The 21,610-nt window shown below is 46.8% G+C and overlaps 1 protein-coding gene across 1 annotated transcript in view; it reads right to left on the bottom strand.

Annotated features, from left to right (window-relative positions):
* Window positions 1-16,396: 16,396 nt before the first annotated feature.
* The window catches only part of LOC138514246 (carboxypeptidase A1-like), a 46,708-nt gene continuing 41,494 nt past the window's right edge, over window positions 16,397-21,610 (bottom strand). Inside the window, exons 10-11 of the mRNA XM_069629611.1 lie at window positions 19,122-19,206; window positions 16,397-16,711 (exon numbers count right to left, since the gene is read on the bottom strand). Coding sequence (XP_069485712.1) covers window positions 16,524-16,711; window positions 19,122-19,206 — 273 coding nt within the window. The 3' untranslated portion in view covers window positions 16,397-16,523. The remainder of the gene's footprint in view (window positions 16,712-19,121; window positions 19,207-21,610) is intronic.

The following is a 21,610-nucleotide window of genomic DNA, read 5'->3' as shown; positions in this document are numbered from 1 at the left end:
ACATTGTGGGATAGCAAAGAGAATGAACAGAAAGTGAGACAAGGAATGAAAGTCAAAGGCAACATCAGGGAATGGAGGGAGGAGGTGGAAAAAGAAGGGGGAACAAACAGAAAAGACAAAAGCGAATTCCCAGAGCAGGAAACATGCATGAATAATAGGGAATGAGAGACAAATCCCGGAGAGGAAGCGGGCCCAGTAAGAAGGAAGTTCAGAAGAACAAGCACAGGAAAAGGAATGACTGATGGATAACTAGGGAAGGAAGAGAACCTGGTGATAGGAGGAAAGGGAATCACTTTTAGAGACAGGGGACTTAAAATCACAGAAAATGGTGCATGACCCAAGGGAAATAAAAGTTGTACAGAGCAAAGCTACAGAGAGGAGATGAATGTTAAATGATATAATTGGAGCACTGAGGAGTAAATAGAATAAGGAGGACGCTGAAACGAACCCCTGGTTGGGCAGGGTATAAGACCGAAGACAAACGTAAAGAACCCCTCAAAGAGGTAGAGTAAAAGAAGCTGCCAAGCAACAGGATGAATGAGACCAATAACTGAAAAGAAACCTAGGCCTGGCATATGCTAATGCGTCTGTGGCTCTACTGAAAATGCTGTGTTAGGTCACCCAGGAGCTAAACGTATGTGGTGCCTAAGGCAGATGGAACTCCTGGACCTACAAGGTTGGGAAAAGATCCAGTAACCTGGGGTCCAATGACAACTGAAGTCTCTGATATCTGCCCCTGCCAAAACTACTCCAGGACAACATTGGTGGTGTCCTCAAGAGGGTCATAAACCCCACAGACACTTTCACATCAAGCTCCGACACCAGACAGATGGTAATGTGTGGAATAGTTACAACCCCTACATCGGGGTGTGACTGTTTACTAAAAGGAAACAAAACCAATCAAAGGAGTCAAAGGAGGACTAAGGTTTGTGGGTCACCCGTTGGGGGTAGAGGGAAGGTGGTACGTCTTCAAAGGAATGCTTATCCTGACTATAGTATAGCATCCTCTGAAACCAATAAACCGATTTGTGAACCCTCCCTGTGTCTCAGTGCCTCTGTTGATCCCACAGCCTTGACAAGTTGTAAGGTAGAGATGCATAGACAAGGGACTGAGGCTCTCCGTGCCGCGGATCACGCTTAAGAGCTTTGGTGACCACTGCTTTGCTGTTCAGGCTCCTATCCTATGGAACACACTACCTGTATCTGTGCCTCATGCATAATGTAACACAGGATTTAAAAAGGCGGTTAAGACATTTCTGTTTAACTCTAATGACTAGATCCTGTTCCTGCCCCTCTCACTTCCTTCTGCTGACCTCTGATCTTGTTCCCTGGACTCTTTACTTTTAGCGCACTGAGGCCTACGGGCGTGTTGCGCTCTATAAGAGATTATTAACATAACATATCCATGACTAGGGGACAGAACATAAACATTTAAGGTCTAGGACGAGTATTTGCAGGTACAATTTACACATTTGCATTAACATGACATTACCAAGAAAGGCAGACTGGGCGGTCCTTTGAGGGGCGATAGTGTGTGGGTTGGAAACCCCCCATCACTCGCATGAAACTATTACATTGTAGAAGATGCTGAGCCAAAAGAGCATCCCAAATGCACAGAAAAGTAGGCTTGCCTCTGTACCATAGTCTAGGTTGAGAACATGTTATTCCTCTTGCCAATTGAGAAGAAGTGCTGATTCCTCTAAAAGAGAAGGGAAAAGGCATACACAACAGTTTCGACAATCCCTCTCGTGCAAACATCTGGGAATACCTGTCCAAGTGTGATTATAGTGAGAAACATACATGTCCCTAGCAACTCAACAAAATACCTTCATGCTAGCCAATCCCTGACTCCATTGCATCTGCGCCAGCTAGGAAGCTCTCTTCTAACCCATATTCCCCCTTTTCAGTATCACCAGATAGAGATGGAAAGCAGTAATTTGCCTTTGGTAAAGGGTTATTACCACTTCCGCCACCACATTGAAGGCTGCAAACACCCTAGGGATCCTTGCACAATACGATGGGGAAATGTGGCACTAGTAGGGTGCTATCCTTGTCCACCTCCAAGTTAAGAAGCAAGGAAAAGCACCATCGGGCCATGCCATATCTTTAGCCATGGATGAAATGGAGGCAGGAAATTGGGCACTCCTTAAGTGCCTAAGGTGGCTAAAATCCTCTAATTTCAGGCATAATGTTTAGGCAAAAGAATTTCATATGTTTTTTGGTGCTGAGAAGCTTTTTGAAAAAAACTCAAACCTACAAAATGAACACTGAAACAGCCCATTCAATGGGATCTTCTCACCAACATTGCCACTGTCACGCCTTTAGTAATTGTATGGTATGATACAGGGACTCTGCTGGAGAGCCCTGGTCCTGCTGTTATAGAAGGTCCTCCTATGGTGCAAGGCAATAATACAGTCCTGATCTCACAGTTACTGTGGTACCACCAAGAAGTGACGGCCATCCCAGTCTAAGGTGAGGCTTTAAAGCAGAAATGACTCCCACGCACGCCTGTGATGGGGTGTTTGTCCTACGACATTCCCTAGGGGGACTGCATAAGTTCAGACAGACCATTGGGTGCTCACATTGCTCAAATACAGACATATCCTGACATTTGTGTAACCCCCCCCAACAAAAACCACTGGTTCACAGGCTGGAGAAACATTTGGATACCCTAAAGAAAGAAGCTAATATTCTTCTATGCAAGGGAAGTATGGAAAGGGTACCTCTGTCCCAAGTAAATCAAGAAGTATATTCAAGATACTATGTGGTATCTACTAGATACCTCATTCTACTAGATCTCTCTTCTGCCTTTGACACAGTCAACCACTCCACCCTCATAAAACGACTCCATGAGACCCTGGTTATCTCAGTGCGGGCACTGGACTGGCTGACCTTCCTAACTAACCGTTCGTCCCAGGTCATTCTGGACAACTTCTCCTCACCTACCTCCTTCTCCACCTGTGGTGTCCCCCAGGGTTCAAACCTGTCCCCCTGGCTCTTTAACACATAGCATGCTCAGCTGGCAATCCTTATTTCTTCCTTCTTCTCCAACTTCCAGTGTTATGCAGATGACACACAACTCTTTTTCAAACTTCCTGCTGACCCTCTTGCATCCTCCATCAACCTGAACTGTCTATCTGCCACGCAGTCCCGGTGTGTGGTGCTCATTTATCGACCTCGGAAGGATGAAAGGCTGAGTTTGGCCCTACCGGGATTCAAACCTGCTTTAGCAAGCTCTGCACAGATGTCAAAGCGAGCGCTGTACTCGCTGTGCCACTTGACCAGCGGGACTAGTTTGAAAGCCAGAGTTTGGCAAGGTGTTGGTGGAGTAGGTAGATAGATTTAAAAGCTCATCATCAATATCATCAATAGTTCTTATTATATTCACACCTTCTACAGAGTTTTCTATTATTTATTTATTTATTTATTTATTTATAGAGCGCCTTACACCAAGGCGCTGATTATGGTGACGCTGTTTATCTTCTTGAGGTTGTGATGTTTCTTTCTCTCTCTTTTTAGCAGGAAGAACCTTGGGAGATAATGGAGGGGTAGTTAGGTTTTCTGTACATTTTTTTGCTCTATTTGAGCTCTGTCTTATTGACTGAGTCTGATAGTTTGTCTTTTTTAGCAGTTTACTTGGCTGCTTCATTGGGTTTTTCTTGTTTTTTTTCTTTTCTTGCACTGTTTTTTTATGGAAAAGATCAAAAACCGGGATTTGGCCTGGAGCTTCCAATTGTTGTTCATCAAATTCCGCCTGAAGCTCATTAGTCATTAAAATACTGTTATTCAAGTTCAAGTTGCTATCCTTATTAGCCTCTGCTTTTTTCGAACCCCTGGCCATCCCTTCATTCAATTTCTGAGTGTGTGATGATGGCATGCTCTCGGCAGGGAGAACTTCCAGTACCATCCTTTCAGGTTCTGGTTCCCATGTTTGAGCCTCTGGCTCGATTTGTGTTTGGATTAGTATTCTGTTTATTCCATCATTATTAGGTATTTGGGTTACATTATGTACTAACCAATCAAGCTTGGTTATTATCAAATTTAAAGTTTGTTTCTTATGTTCTGCTCGTTTGTCCAAATGTGAGCCTTTTTTTGATCAAATCTAATTGGTAATTGAGTTCCTCCACTTGGGAAGCCCCGGCTCGAGATTCCGTCACTTGCCCCTCATTTGCTGTGTCTTGCAGTGAAGTACAGTGTTGGGGGGTGGGTGGGTTGCTAATTACAGTACGTTCGACTTCACTTTCTTTGCCTGTATCATTCTCTGGAGTGTCTTTGTTACAATTGCTAGATTAGATTTCAGTAGAATCAATTTGTATTCTACTGGATTGACTAGGGATACTGGCAACTTGTGAGTATAATAATGGACATGTTAGATGTTCCGGGGCATGAACCATGTTTTCCCTAGGACTCACTTCTTTGCTCAGGCTTTCTATGTCAAGTGAGCTTTGTGGACCTTTTCCTCCATCTGCCGTTATTTGGGTAGCACAGGTAAGGAGGGTTTTGTCTGTTATGTTAGTCATTTGTTTCTCCCTCTCCACAGTTTATTGCTTAGGTACTTGAAGCGACTTTTCGGGGTCGGAGGCTATTCTCCTTTCCCCAATACTATCGACTGGCTGTACCAGTAAAGACCTTGTTGGTAATAACGGCTGGTCTTTATGTGCATTACAGAAGTATCTCATGTCCGCGCTTAATGCCTTCAGTCTTTTTCCTTGAAGTTGGCCAGAAGCTCGCATTTGTATTTTACGGGTAGATTGGGGAGGGATTACCAGCAAACTAGTTGTGTCCGGCATGTTAGTAGTGAGACGTGAAACAGCAGAACAGCAATCTACAAAGGCACTCTGCGAATGCGCGCACGCTGCTGTTTAAATAGAGACGTTCTTTGCTCAGGGGGAGTGGCTATTAGAAAGCACTGTCATGATGTTTGTTCAGAGTCCACAGTGCTAAATTTAAAGTCCAGAGTCAGTAGTGTGTAATTCCGTACCGTCTCGTTCTGAATAAATAACATACGCTGGATCTTGCGTTTCAAATTCAAACACGATATAACCCTCAGGCAAGACGGCAGCGTAACAGCACTCTACGAAGGCACTCCCCGAATGAGTGTGCATATTTTGACACGGAATGAATTTGGTGAAGGACATGAAAGCCTCTGATTTAGGGCCTCATAAGGCCCTGGTAACCATCAGGAATGCGAGAAAGGGACAACAAGGGGCTTCTCCTGACAGGGCCCTACTTTGCATGTACAAAACAGCAATTCAAATACTACTCCTGTGAGGTGCCCTTAACACCCACTGTTCATGTTTGCCCTTGCATTTCCCAGACTGCAGCACCTATTGTTCTAATTTACTGAAAGCTTAAGGGCACTTTTGTGAATCAGAAAAGTGGCAGTTTTTTAAGAAATGCGTGCAGTGACACTACTAAAGAGGGATTTTGGCAGGTTTTACAGCTCGAAAGCATGACACCTCCTCCCCAGTCTTTCCACCCAACTCTGAATGGCGGTGTTGAAAACTGGAGCGTAGAATGTTGGCTTTCTACGGTCATTAATCGCGTACTCACGATTGTGCAGTATGCGCTTTGCAAAAACAAAAGCTTAATTCAGGTACAGACCAACAGACTAGTGTTTCTGCATTAACGACTGGCATAGTGTGTGAATGAGTTTAAAGTTGCATGAAGTGCTTCCGCAAACCCTCGAGGCGCTAGCCCGATTTGGCAATAGGAAATGAAATATCGTGAATACATTTTTTTAAATGTATTTTGCAAAACCAACATATGGGTTTTATTCAACACCATATGAAGTATAACTATAAACCTTTATCCCTAAGAGTGATGCAGGGAGTTTTAGGGACCCCTAACATAGCGTACATACCATACCGTAAATTGGGCCTCATTACGAGGTTTGAGATAGCCATGCCCTTAATAAGGGCATGCCTACCCCCAAACCCGGGTCCGGCTCTGGGTCCCACGAAAGGGGAATTACCGGGTCATTCCCGACCTTGGAGGGCCCGGTAATTCCCTTTCGCGGGACCGGAGCTGGTACGCCCCCATAGGGCTCAATGGGAATGGAGAGGATGGTAGCAGCGGGACCGTTCATAACAGTACCGTTGCTACCATCCTGTTCTGCTCGCGGGTGCCGCTCTGCACGCCTGGTCTGACCACACGTGCAGAGTGGCACCTACAAGCAGAACTCGTAATGTGGCGGCATGCGGCGCTGTTGTTGCCTTACCGCCACAGACGTAATGAGGCCCATTGTCTCTTGACTCTTGCATGTTGACATGCGCCTAAGCCATGGACCTATAACCATTAATGAGTTAAACATATGCTATGGTACACCTTAAAAGTGTTACAAATAAGCACATATAACCATTCTTCAGAATTGGTCATTGTTAGCTGATGCCCCTCGCCTTATTTATTAGTCCCCTACTGTGTGGGCACCTGAGGCACCATCCAAACATTGCTTCTAAAGAAATCCCTACTTTGAGACCACCAAGAGATAGGGGAGTGGCGGGGAGAGTTTGAGGACAATCCAGAGGAGTGACTGAGGTGCAGAGAGAAACTGAAAGTGGAGAACAAAGGGCAGTGGTTGAAGTGAGCGAGAACGGTCGGGACCGCTGTTCCACTACTTTTAATTGTTACTGTTAACAGTTCGACTACTTTTTCACACTTCTCCACTTTAACACCCAATAGCAGTGTTTCTACTCAATTGGCTGTCAACCAGCATGGCTGCAACCCTTGGAAAATGCGTTGCAGGTTGCTCCTTTCCTGCCTCCTCTGTTCCTGCCAGGGTCACAGCTCCACTACTTTTTTTTATACCCTTCTACCACTGACAAAGGGGGTGTGCAGGCAGGGGGGATGCCCAGAGGAGATGAGAGAAGTGCGGAGGTTAAAGGGATGAGGTCCCAGGGTGTGTGCAGAGGAGCAGACAGGGATTCATGGGAGGGAAGGGCAGGGAAGGGGCGCAGTACGGATGAAAGTGGCGCTGGGGTGCAAAAGAGAGAGATGAACACAGACAACTAATAACACTAAGCAGAAAATTGAGCCTCAGATGTGCTGCAGTATGAGGGGAGTGTAGCGTGAGCAGAACTGCTCTGATTACTTACCGGTAATCTTCATTACTCCTAGTCCTACTCTTCCTCGTCACAGTACTTACTTCATGAGGCACCTGCCTCAGACACAGGACCTTCTTCTATTTCTTTAAATGTCTATAACTCCTCCCCCACATCCATGTCACTCAGTTTCATATTACCAAGCCGGAGCATGGGACCTTCCCCGGAGGGAGGGTGAGGAGGGTCGTCAGTACTGTGACGAGGAAGAGTAGGACTAGGAGTAATGAAGATTACTGATAAGTAATCAGAGCATTACCTCCACGTCCACTCTTCCTCGTCCCAGTACTTACTTCATGAGGTATACCAAAGCAGCAACGGGGAAAAGGTCCCAATGAGACACAGAGCCAAAAACAGTGCAGCAAAACACACCCACAATAACTCTTAAATCACATCCCCACAGACAAAACTCCAACCACGAAGGAACCAACCCCCGAGTGGGAGAAACTCAACCCATAGCGGTTGATGAAAATGCCTAGACCAGCCAAGGCGGCAGCCATACAAATCTCTTGCAGAGAAAAACCCTCCTTGCATCGGCCCAGGAAGCCGCCAAACCCCTGGCAGACCGCCCCCGATTGTGCGCAGGCACAGGCAGGCCAGAAGCCACATAGGCCCTAGAGATCACAACCCGGAACCACCGGAAAATGGAAACCACAGATGCGTTATGCCCAGCCCCAGCCGGACCACAAGCAATCAGAAGACTATCAGATTGGTGGAAAAAGCAAACCAAGCCAAATACTCCAACGCGTCCCGTCGGACATCAATGTTAAGCCGAGCCACCTCCTCAGGCGTTCTTGGATCATGAAAGAAGTCAGGGAGAACCAGACCCTGAGAGGTGTGAAAACCGAGAGACAACTGAAGGGAGAAACATCGGACCACACCCCGGCCCCACCGAGTCTGGCAGCACCCTCAGGAAAGGAGCGTGACATAAGAGAGCCCCAATCTCCCCAAGCCTACGGGCAGAAGTGAGGGCAATAAGAAAAGCAGATTTCAGTGTAAGATGTTTGATATCAATCTCGGAAATGGGCTCAAAAGGAGGCCCGTGAAGGAACCGTAATACAAGAGGGAGATCCCAAGAGGAAAGCCCTTTATCAGCACAAGGACGGGAAGAAGAAAAACCCTGGATCAATTTCCCCACCAACACCTCCCCATCCAAGTGACCGTCAGAGTCCCCCAAAAGTAATTTCATGGAGGCCTACTGAGAGCGAAGCCTGGAAAAACTGCCAGGCCCCTGTCAAAACCCCTCCTGGAGGAACTGAAGGATAGCAGAGGCCAGAACGCAGGGGAGGGATCCCAGACCGCCCATACCAGTCTCGGAAATGGCCCCAGTGTCTGCCTAACACCTTCAGAGTGGAGGGTCTAAGAGCATCCATTTGGACCCAACTACAGGATCTGAGAACCCCTGAGATATCAACCTAGACTGAGCAATAGCCACACCGCCCATTGCATCTGGTGGAATTCCAACCGCAGATCCCCTTGAAGGGGACACGGCCACCTCGGAACCAGCCAAGGTTCCTAGGACCGAAGCTCCAACAGAGAGGGGAGCCAACTCCGGCGGGACCAGAACGGAGCTAACAACAACACAGTCACCCTGGACACTCTGATGCGCCAAACCACCCGGGGCAGAAGGGGAATAGGCGGAAAGGCATAAAGGAAAACCCCAAGGCCACTGTACAGAGAGGGCGTCCATCCCCCAATCCCCTCAGCCTGAAACCTAGAGCAGAAGAGGGGAACTTCTGCTGAGGCCGGGGATGCAAACAGGTCTAGAACCAGGGACCCTAAACTGACACAGGTCACCGCAAAGACCTGGGCCAACAGGACCAGTTCCGCAGAGGAGTGAAAACCGGCGTCTGAGAAGATCCGCTTGAACATTGTCCACCCTTCTGATACGTGAGGCCACCAGAGACACCAGATGAGAGTCCTCCCAGGTGCCCATCAGCGCTGCCAGAGCATTCAAGGAGTGGCCGGAACCCCTTTTGCAGTTGACATATGCCAAGGCCGTCGTATTGTCCGATCGGACCAAAAACCGCCGACCGTCCAGCAACTCATCGAAGTACACCAGAGCTTGGACAATGGCACAACTCTTGCCAATTGGATGATCGCCGGCTCTCCCCAGATCTCACAACCCTTGAGCTGAGAGGACCCCCAATGTAGACCCTTTCTGCTGGTGTTGGTAGTAGGAGAGGCCACAGGAGGAAGGACCATGCACACCTCAGCCTGTAGACCTGAAACCCCCCGCCACCATAGCAGGGACACTCGCAGCGCTGGGGACACTGAAAACAAAACTACGAAAGCTGAGATGCCGGGAGCCAGTGGGAGAGAGTATAAGACACCAGGAGACGTAACCGAAGACGGGCTCAAGCAACTGGAAAACATGCAAGACGCCACGTGCCCCGTAACTTCAGCAACAGGCGAGCCGAGACATACTGCCTTCTGAGAACCCAACCCAGAACAGCCAGCAAGCGCCCCCCCTGCACAACATCCAGAGTACGCTCTCCCCAGACGTCCGGACAAGCAGTGCAGGGTCTTGAGACCCATAAGCAGGTGACACATCCTAGAAGGCATAGGGACCAGGAACACCCGCAAGTAGAAAACTTGACCCTGAACAGGGAGAGGAACGGGCAAGAGGGTAACCCACAACAACCGTTCGGAGAGAACGGATCCCATGGCCAACTACTTGGACCGTGAGCTGGGTACCAAAGTCCTAACCATGCAAACCTGGACAGGAGGAGACAGGAACGGCAACTGATACCCCCTCCAGAAGGAGCCCATTACTCAGGAAGCCGAACCCCACCGGTCCCATACACCTCCGAGAAGATAGAGACGAGGAGCCAGGGAAAACCGCCAGTCACTGCACTTGCACCAGAGGGAAATCACAGGACGTTGAAAACAGGCCTGCGCCACAATATAACAGCATGCTTGCCAGCCCACAAAAAGATCTTACCTATCAAAAGGAAGATACTGGACAGCCCAGAAGTCCAGCAGACTATGGCCCCCTCAGCTGACAGAGGAGCCACCAGGCTGGCGTCAAAAGGGCAGAGTACTGTCACAAAGCGGGGCAAAGCAATCCATCCCGGATAGCCGACATCAAAGGCAACCCCCTACCTGAGGTATGCCTATACTGGAAAACCCACTGAAGTGACATCCCCCTCCACCGGCACCAGGGGCTCTGAGAACCCCTCTAAGCACAGACATGTGCCACCATGTGCCCTATCACTTCCCACAAGTCTGAGAGGAGGCGTGAAAGCAACATGTCGGCACCGGAGGACCTAGGCCCTAAAAGAAGAGACAGTGGGAACCCCCTGCATGGCCGTTACTTCCATGATGCATTTTCCATAATCCCATGCCGGACAAGGGAAAAGCAAATCAACTCCTTCGACTTTCCCTCGCGCAGTTTAGAGGAAGAGGACAGGACAAGGAGTCTGCGTCCATAGCTAGCACAGACCCAAACACACCACTAACACGCCACATGACTGAGAGGTGGCTTGGGCCCTGTATCCAGTAGCTTGTAGCCCCATGCTCTAGATCGTTCCAATGCGTCGGTCTAGGAAGGTTGAAGGACCGAGTCAGCACCGCTGATACTCGAACCCGAAGTGTAGACTATGCCAGGCCGGTACCCTTCCGGCCGCTTGCAGACGTGTCCAAATCTGCGCCGTATTCACAGGCAGCACGCAAGGAATGCAGCCAACATCCGGTGCATCCTGGGCTGTGTGTGTCTGAGGAGCGGGTGGTATGTGACATGCCTGTGACAGTACAGAGCCCCCACACTTTCAAATACTCTGTCACAGACACCCCACGACAAGAAGCAGAGAGGCCTCACAACAAAAAGGGAAGGCTAGCCCATACTGCCAAGTGCTTGCCATCATTTCCAATGAAGATGTGTACACCGAGCACGAGGTAACGGCCTTTCGAAGGAGTCAAGATGGCCATACCAGCAAGAGAGGGGAAAACATCAAGCACAGTCCTCCCCTCTCCTTACCTTCCCCCAGATAATGCAGCTAACATCCGGTGCATTCTGGGCCGTGTGTCTCTGAGGAGCGGGTGGTATGTGACATGCCTGCGACAGAACAGAGCCCCCGCACTTTCAAATACTCTGTCATAGTCACCCCACGACAAGAAGCAGAGAGGCCTCACAACAAAAGGGAAGGCTTAGCCCATACTGCCAAGTGCTTGCCATCATTTCCAATAAAGATGTGCACACAAGGCATGAGGAAAACGGCATGTTGAAGGAGTCAAGATGGCCATACCAGCAGGAGAGGGGAAAAATGTCAAGCACAGTCCTCCCCTCTCCTTACCTTCCCCCAGATAATGCAGCTAACATCCGGTGCATCCTGGGCCGTGTGTCTGAGGAGCAGGTGGTATGTGACATGCCTGCGACAGAACAGAGCCCCCGCACTCCTAAAGACTCTCTGCCACTGTCACCCCACGACAAGAAGCAGAGAGGCCTCACAACAAAAGGGAAGGCTAGCCCATACTGCCAAGTCGAATCAAGACGGCCAAAACAGGAGGAGAGGGGAAAAACATAAAGCCCAGTCCTCCCCTCTCCTTACCTTCCCAGGGCCGTGCAGGACCCGGGACACAATGCTCACGCTGCGGTCCGGAGCCCAGCAAAGAACCGAGTGAGGAAATCCAGCTCAACTGTGACCCCAAGCCCCGCAGGGGGCCCAGGAGCAGCGCCGCACCTGAGGGAGCCGAGGGCCCCGCCACACAGCCCCCACCAGGGGGCCAGCAATCGGTGCTCCCTGGTGCCCCGCACCGGGAAGAAAAAGTCCAACCTGCCGAAGGCAGGAAAAATTAAACTGAGTGACATGGATGTGGGGGAGGAGTTATAGAGATTTAAAGAAATAGAAGAAGGTCCTGTGTCGGAGGCAGGTGCCTCATGAAGTAAGTACTGGGACGAGGAAGAGTGGACGTGGAGGTAATGAGAAAACCTTGAGCAGAGTAGATAGGATTGCAAGAGTGAACGCGTAGGGGGAGGGGGATCACAGACCATATAGATGGGGGCAAAGGGTTGAACGACACGAGAACAGAAGAGAGGGCCGGGTCAGAGGATGACCGAGGTTCAGGAGTATTGAGTTGAGAGGGGGAACAGGGGTGCAGATGGGCAAAGGACTGAAACTGCAGGAAGTGTAAAATGGTGCAGGAAGCAGGCACACACTACGGTACTCTGGCAGGCAGGAGAAGAGCCTTTAATACTAACCATGACACTTTTTCATCTAGCGCTTCATGCCGGATTCCTCCCACTACTAAGCGCTGTAATAATAGGCTCTGTTAACCAATTCAATTGTACTCAATTTCTTTACTTCAGAAGGGTGACGTGCAGAGTGGGCCTAGTCTGGATCCAAACGTGTGTTCCTTGGGGTTGAAACAAGTTCCTGGGGCTAGTGCTTTCTATTGGTTCTGTTTATGGTCCATGTGTTCGTAGTGGTAAATTCTTTGAATCTTTGGAAACAATGTTACGTGATATGAGGGGAGAATCTATTATCGTGGGGGGGACTTTAATTGTATATTAGATCATAGGAGGGATAGGTCCTCTACGTGTAGTTTTTCTGGGCAGAAATCCAGCACGGAATTTAATGATTTTTTTGGATGTCCATGACCTTGTGGACACTTGGAGAAACTTTCATCCATCCAAGAGATGTTGGTTATTCTTTGTATTCCCCGGTGCATGATTCATTTTCGAGACTAGATTATGTTCTAATCTCTGATGTCTTGATGGAATCGGTAGTGGAAGCAAGTATTGGGGAACACCATCTATCTGATCACTCAATAGTGAAAATTAAGCTACATTTTGGTAGTGAGAGAAAAGGAAATTATAGATGGCGTCTTAAGCCCTTTATTTTGAAAGAGGAGAATGCTTCCAAAGCGTTGAGTATTTCCATTAATAATTTTTTTGAAGATAATAAAGGTTCATCAGATGGTCTGGTGGTTTGGGACTCCTTTAAGGCCTTTATTAGGGGGGAGTAGATGTGCTGGACTGCTAGGGCAAGGAAGAAAGGGGAAACAAAGATATTGGAACTCCATACTACCTTAGGTGATCTACAACAGAAGTATGCTTTATCTAATAGTAATAAGGATAGAATGGAATTGAATGTGGTGAAGAATGCTCTGAAACTGGAGACTGAGTCACAAATGGAGAAAGGTTTGTTTTATATGAGGCAAAGGTATTGGGAGGGAGGAGATAGAGGAGGGAAACTGTTGGCAAACAAACTGAAGGGTTTTTTAGAAAGATCCCATGTACGTAAAATTGATAAGGGTACTGATGGTGTAACGGTAACGAGGGAAGAGATAGGTGAATGCTTTCGTTTATTTTATACTGGTTTATACACTGATGAGCTTGCACCGCAATTGCAACACCTGGATGAATTTTTTGGGAAAATTGATGTTCCATCCTTGTCTGAGGAAGGCAGAAATTTGCTTGACACACCAATTACTGTGTCAGATGTGTTGTTTGCAATTGGTGGATTGCAGGATGGGAAGTCTCCAGGTATGGATGGTTTATCTACCGAATTTTATAAATGTTTTGATGTACAGCTAGCGCCAGAGTTATGTGAGTTGTATAATCGATTCTTATTGGAAGGTGTTCTGTGCCCATCAATGAAGGAGGCTGTTGTAACAGTTGTTCCAAAACCTGGGAAAGATGCGGCTTATTGCTGCAATTATCGGCCTATCTTATTGCTAAATGTGGATATTAAAAAATGTTCTAAGATTTTGGCAAGTAGGTTAGATAAACAAATGGGAAGGCTGATTGATAGGGCTCAGGTGGGATTTATGAGACAGATACATGGATATGGTAATATTAGGACTCTTCTAGATATTATGCACTTGCCAGAACCTGTAGTTAATGAGACTTTGTTGATTTTTTTGGATGCCGAAAAGGCTTTCGATAGAGTTAATTGGACGTTTCTTAATTATACTCTTCAGAAAATGGGATTTGGGCCTCTATTTATCAATGCTATTGGGACTCTGCAATCGGATATATCAGTCAAGGTTTCGGTGAATGGGGGATTTTCGGGGCCCTTCCGTTTATTTAGGGGCACAAGACAAGGCTGTCCCCTGCCTCCTTTCCTTTTGGTTCTGGAGCCCTTGTTAGCCTATATCAGACAAAATGTTGTTTTAAAAGGATTGCGTGTAGGGGGTGAGGAAATCAAAGTCTTGGCATATGCGGATGATGTGGTGGTAATCCTGAATAATCCGAGGGAGGGTGGACCTATTTTGAGAAATATGGTGGAGGAGGTAGGGAGATTGTCAGGTTATAAAATCAATTGGGGAAAATCAGTAGTTTTTCCTCTGAGTGTTACTCTTGATTGTGATAGATTGTTGGGTTGGTATTGCAAATGGGAAAGGGATTGTGTCAAATATTTGGGTGTTCATCTGGTTAGGGATGTTAACAAAATGGTTGAGTTTAATGTGAATAAAATAATAGAGGTTCTCCAAAAAGACATTAGGAAATGGCGATGTACGATCTTGAGTATCTGGGCGAAAGTTAATGCAATTAAAATGATGCTGCTTCCTAAGGTTTTGTACCTCTTACAGTCCATTCCATTATGGTTCACGAAGAAAATACTGGGACGTATTGATAACGTTTTTCAGGACTTTTTGTGGGGTGTTGGGAAAAGGGCTAGGATCCCACGTTATATTATGACTCGGATGGTGGGTTTGGTTATCCAGTTTTGGGGAACTATTGTAAAGGCTTCTTACTTAAAAAATTGTTCATTTTCTTGAATGATGATGTAGACTTAGTGCCCTGGTGGGTGAGAATTGAGAGAGAAATGTTGAAACCGTACAATGCAAGAAGTTTGTATTCCCTTGGGAGATTACCTCCTTGGGCTATGAATCTGAGATCAATTGCTGTTACTAAGGACACTTTGATCTCGTTGGTTACTACTAATGGTCAGGGATTGCATATGTATAAAGAGGCTTCTTTATGGTGTAATCCTGGTTTTCAGGTTAATAATATGCTGTTGCATTGGAAGAGTTGGAGTAATAGAGGTGTTCTGGAAATTGGAGATGTTTGGAATGATAATGATGAAATGATTCCTTTTGATGATCTATGTTTTAAATATGGACTAAGTAGGAGGGAACAGGGAAGGTATAGAATACTGAAGGATTTGCTTTTTGAACGGGGACAGATGTTAAACTCTGGATTTGTAGCTAGGCCAGAGATATGTGGGTTGTTTTCTGTGATGTAACTGAAGGTGTCGAATATTATGAACTTTCTTCCTTTGGAGAATGCTTGGTTGGCCTCATGGGAGAAACTAAGAACAAATTGGTCTGAAGAGTTGGGCAATGACATTCCAATGGAGGAGTGGGAACAGATCTGGAGGGTCCCAGTTAAAGCGAGAATCGACTTAAATTTGCGTTATGTTCATCAAAGGGTATTGGGTAAAATTTACTGGACTCTGCTTCGTATGTGTAGTCTTGGATTGCTAGACAATGATGCTTGTTGGGGGTGTCGGAAGGAGAAGGGTTCTCTGTTACATATGTTGTGGTACTGTGATAGGGTGAGGGACTATTGGAAGGATGTGCTGGATAGGATTGATGCAATTTGGACTATTGATTTCCCGCAGAGCCCATTGTCTGTGCTCCTGCTGTCTCCAAGATGCGGGCGTGATATTGCTTATGTGGTTAGGAATTGGAGTAATAAAGGATTATTGGTAGCTGTTAAACAGGTGTTAAAGGTGTGGAAAACGAGGAAGAAACCTATTCTGGACAATTGGCTATGTGATATGAGGATTCTTTCAAAATATGAGAAGTGCTTATTACGTAAACAGCAAAAAGGAACAATTTATGAGGAACTTTGGGAACCTTTTAATGAATTTTATGGAAGTGAATGATTATAAGTCAAGGTATGAGTGTTTTCTCATTCTGAGCTGGTTGGGAGATGGGTGTGTGTTTTATGCCTTGTCTTTGTCTTGATTTGTTTTGTGGTTTTGTTGTTCTTTATTGTTTCATAATATTTTAAAGATTCTTGAGGGAGTGATTATTTACTTCTGTGTGGTATTAGATACTTTTTGTTTTCCTTTTATTGTTTTATTGTACTCTTTATATTCTTTGATTTCAATGATTGATTGTAATATGTTTATGAAAATTATAAATAAAGTATAACAAAAAAAAAAGAAATTCATAATTCTCTTGTGGTCACTTCCACGCATTAGAAAAACAATTGCATGTTGTTTTTTTTAGTTCCACTTGTGTTTTGGTGATTCTGACCCATTTTGAACGAGGTTGACCCCAATGCAACATGTTTCACATGTAAGGCTAATATAACAAACATCAAAGCAAAGATACAATAAAAGTGTGATGTTGGATGGGATTTTTAATTGTTGTAATACAATAGTCAACTAGGTAGAGTAGAAGTAACTTTCTATCTGAGGTTGAATTGCTGCTGTATTCTCTGCCTCCAGGGTGCGATAGTCTTCTTGCTTAATAGGGGTGGTCCCGGGTATACTCGATGATCTTAAGAAGGGCCGCCCAGGTCTCCACTGCGGTTGGGATGATCTGATTGGCTGGCAAGGCAAATCCGTAGCGGCCGGTGTCGCGCAGCTCGAAGGTGTACGAGTACTTGATGCCCTGGTTGTACGTCCAGTCAATAGTACCTCCACTTGCTTGATCTAGGTTAGAAGTAAAACAAGAAGTATTAATCTCCCTATAGAAACCTGCGTAGTTATGATGAGCAGAGCCTATTCATTTTGGGGATTTGCCTAATGCCATGACATGACAACGCCAGTTGGAACTCAACATGCCCCGATGGTTGAGGTGCGACGATTGCGTAGGCATCATGAGTAGGGATCAGTTACATACATCAAAGAGAGCACCTACTCCCGGCTCTGGTGCCCATATCAGTTACATTAGATGTAGTGTTATAAAGCTTAAATACAATTCAACTGCGTCAATGTTGCTCCTCGATCTGACTTTGCTTGGATTGAACCTATAACATTATGTCATAATTAAAATACATGAAAGGTGGTTCTCGTTCAGAGTAGGTGGCACATCGAAAGGTGGTTCCTGTTCAGAGTAGGTGGCACATTGAAAGGTTGTTCTCGTTCAGAGTAGGTGGCACATTGAAAGGTGGTTCTCGTTCAGAGTAGGTGGCACATTGAAAGGTGGTTCTCGTTCAGAGTAGGTGGCACATTGAAAGGTGGTTCTCGTTCAGAGTAGGTGGCACATTTCAGTTGAGCAAGGACACTCAACTTTGCTAGATCTGTGAGATGTAAGTACCATCAAGTTCCACAAGGGGGAAAGCTTGTAAGCGGGCAACCAGTCTAATGTATGTCATTGATAAGTGTATAGGGCACACCTGCCATTGGCATGGTGTCTTACTACCGTGGGCTGTCTGGAATGCGCACTTAGCTCCAGGGGTTCATGGAGACCGGAGTCTCACTGGAGAAGGAAAGTGTATTGAAGGTGGTGGAAGCAGAGGCGCATGTGTTGTCCAATGGCGGGAGGGGCCAGGCTTCAAGGGGTGTTGTATGTGTGGGGTCGTTTGATACTTTGCTGCCTATCATGTTCAGGGTTGAGCTGGGATGCCTGGATATGTGGTGCTGGTGACTGCAGTGGTGGATGCTTTGAGTGAGATGTGTATTTGTGGGGGGAGCCACAGGGTATTGTGATGAGGTTCACTGGTTGGTTCTGGGCAGAGACAGTGGGGTCATTCAGGGGACCAGGTGCCTCCCAGAGCCAGTGGATCATGGGCCCAGGGGTAGCAAGGGGAGGATCTCCTGGTTTCCTCTCCCTTGACCCTAATCAGAGGCCAGGGGACAACCGCAGAGAATCATGGAATGACAGTTCAGGTGACCCTAACCCTCCCTAGCCCTGCAGGGAAATCGGGAAATTATGTTCTTGGTGACCTAAGCCCTCTCCAGCCCACAGTTCATCAGGGCAGGATAAACCTGGTGAACTCAACCCCTCCCAGACCCTGCCCCCCAGTTCTACCCAGCAGGCCAGTATTCAACAGTCTGAGAAATCCCTGCTTCAGTAATGCTCCCCAACAGAAAGAGCCTGGAGTTCTCTCTAGGCAGACCCGCAATACTAGAAAGGAAAAACAAATGGTTTGTTATAACAAGAGTCAATTTCATTCACATTGTATTAGAAGTGTTTATTCTGATATTGCTGCAAACCAAACCAAGGTCTTAGAGAATACATTACAAAGCCCTAGAAAGGTGCTCCAAGAGCATTGCCCAGTCCCAGAAAACTATTACCCAGTTTCTCTCCTTACCCATTATTCAAAAGTCCTTAAGCCGGCGGTCTTCAACCGGATAACTAAGTACCTTGAGGATAATGGCCTTGGAGATACATTTCAATAGGCTTCTGTAGTAAACATTCCAACGAGACTGCACTTGTGCATGTCTCCAACTTTCTCTCTAATGCTCAACACTCCAAACTCTCTTCTTTACTCATCCTTTTGGACCTTTCTGACGCTTTTGCTGCTGTCAACCACACCTCTTTCCTCCTCGCTCTCCAGGACCTTGGGTTTCGCAAATCTGATCTTGGCTGGATTGCCTCCTATTGAGCATGTGTAAGCTGGTGAGTAAGAGGTGCAGGCCTCGGTAAGTGTGTGTTGGTGTGTGTGTATGTATGTGTGTGTGTGTGTGTGTGTGTGTGTGTGTGTGTGCGCGTGTGTATGTGGGAGCCTGAGTGAGAGGGGCACGAATCTGCATGTGTGCGGGTAAACGTGTAAATGAATGTACGCACACATATGTGCGTGTGTGTTTGTGCGGAGGTGCACAGGGTCAGGGAAGCATGGCAAGATGAGCCCTGGCCCGAGGCAAGGCTAGGGGCTATGATTTAAAGCGGGAGTGATGACTTCTATTGGTACCAAGGTCATGAGAACATTATTTACTGTGGGAGGCCAACAGCGATGGGGGAGGGTTAGCAGAGCCATCCATCCATCCATTCCCCACACACACTCCAGTCGCTGGTTGGATCCCACAGTAAATCATTTCCATTTCCAGCACTGACAGTTGGGACCTGCCAATGACCAATCTCCAAAATATGATGTTCCAATGACTTGGAAACACTTACAGATGGTGGTGATGATACTGCCATATTGGTACCTTGTCCCGTATACAGCTGACAGGGCGGAAACGGCAGACTTAGCCAAATTATCCTGCAGAGAGAACCAGACAACAAATTAGAATTCAATATTATTCCATATTTCATCTGGCAGTTTCCAAAATCAACTTCCCTTTCAGGAGCGTCAGATTAATTTGCTTAGGTCACATTTCGAACGTTCTGCAAAAACATTGACAATATCTGGTGTCTTTGTGGCTCCTGGATTTTAGTGATTGAAGCACTTGCCTTATTTTAACCCTCTTTCCTGAATTTATATTCCAAGGGTTGATTTGCTAAAGGTATTAGGTATTTTCCCAACAAGCACCAGATTGGAGAAATACTACTCTCAATCCCATCGGTGATGTCACCACGAGCATTGCTGCTGACTCAAGAGCCCATAGCTCTTGACCATAGTTTTAACATTGGTGGCTAAAATATGGACCTGGTGTTCAGGTGTTTCACAGCCACATAATGACACTTCATGGCATGCATTCTTGGCGATTCCATTTTAAAGCTTTGTAAAGCTATGCGTAACTTTTTCTTTGGTTAGGCCAGAGGTTACATTCAAACTGCATCCGTGCCCATAACACTGCCTCTGACAATATCTATTCTATGTGTGCTTGCCTTGTAGCGTGAGAATGGCCTGATGGCTTGCTGTTAATCTTCAATACTCAGAGTCACGGTCTTCCTCGTCACAGTCCTAATCATATGAGGCTATGCCTTGCGAGGTAGACCTTCCATAATTCCCTTCCCAATCAAGCATGGAGGACCAGCATCTATAGTCCCTTCTCCATGTTTGATAACTTGTATTTTAAAAGGCGCCTCCCCTCACCAATCTGCCTGTTATGATGTCATGCTGACCCAAGCCCAGGGTGGGTGGGTGGGATTTAACTGGGGTCTGTGACGAGGAAACCAGGATCCGGAGTAATGAAGATTATTGGTAAGTAAACTAGACATTCCTTCTCGTCCATCTTCCTTGTCAGAGTTCTAATCATATGAGGCTATGCCTTGCGAGGTAGACCTTCCATAATTCCGTTCTCAATCAAGCATGGAGGACCAGCATCTATAGTCCCTTCTCCATGTTTGATAACATGTATTTTAAAAGGCGCCTCCCCTCACCACTCTGCCTGTTATGATGTCATGCTGACCCAAGCCCAGGGTGGGTGGGTGGGATTTAACTGGGGTCTGTGACGAAGAAACCAGGATCTGGAGTAATGAAGATTACCGGTAAGTAAACTAGCCATTACATTCTCGTCCATCTTCCTTGTCAGATTTCTAATCAAAAGAGGACTTACCAAGCTCCCCTGACCAAAAAAGAGGATCACACCAAATGATGTTGCATACCCCTTTATTGAATAACAATAAAAAACTTCAGTGATTATTGGCAACCAAACCACTGCCCCAAAGTGAATACAAGCATGTCCTCCAAATTGCAGTTTGTATTGTTTGAAGAATATAGAGAGCACAGCCCAGTTCGCAGTACGGCAGATATCCTGAATGGAGGTCTCCCCCACCCGATTCAGAGAATGCGGCAGCAATGATCTTCCCGGGGTGGAGGAAATCTCAATTGACACTGGAAGGAGAAGACTTACATGCCCACATGTGGAAGCAATTGTGAGCGTAATCCACTGACATGCAGTGGAAACAGATGACTTACCTGCTGGTCTAGCCGATCGAGAAGTAACCAACTAGGACCGACACTGATGAAATTCCTCTGTGCACTGGGTGTTAATGGACAAAAGCTCTGCTAAATCCGTGGCATGTGACTCCCCAAACGCTTGCTGCAAAGCTGGAAGGACAACCTCCAGTTTCATATGAAATTAAGACATCAACTTCAGTCGAAATGATGGGGGGAGGTGCAGAAAACCTCCATCTCTGAAAATGGGGAGGTAAGGTTTTCCCCACACAAGGCCCCAATGTCTCCCACTCCCTGACTCAAGGTAATGGCAAGCAAAAAGGTCACCAGGGTTGTGAGGAGTGGACCTCAGAGAGTGGCTCGAACAGAACTCCGCGGAGGCCCTGAAGAACTAGCGGGAGATCCCAATTCGGAACCCCAGGATGAACGGGAGACCTCCTGCGCTCAATACTCTGCAGAAGCCTTGAACGAGTTACTCAATGCCAGTCATTTGTACCAAATAAATACAGATACCATTCACAGAAGAAAGGGCTGCAGTTCACTACCGCAGATTAAGACCCAAAGGGCCTCATACGAGGCTTTCGCTCCCATAATGAAGGGTGCCAGTAGGGGACCGGCACCGTTCATTACGGGATGCGCAATTACGAGGTTCCCTTGCGGGACCCGGAACAGACGTCTGGTTGTTAACGGGCCCGTTATTAGCTCCATCCCCATTCCCATTGAGCCCTATGGGGGCTCAAATGGGAATGGGGATCGGTTAATTCAAGGAGGAATTACCGGGTCCTCCAATGTTGGAATGACCTGGTTTTTCCTCATTGAAGGA

This window comes from Ambystoma mexicanum, chromosome 12 (assembly GCF_040938575.1).
Source record: "Ambystoma mexicanum isolate Mex_15411 chromosome 12, UKY_AmexF1_1, whole genome shotgun sequence".
NCBI classification, from domain to species: Eukaryota; Metazoa; Chordata; class Amphibia; order Caudata; family Ambystomatidae; genus Ambystoma; species Ambystoma mexicanum.
The sequence above is the reverse complement of the archived record's forward strand: the minus strand, read 5'-3'. Positions and strand labels throughout refer to the sequence as shown.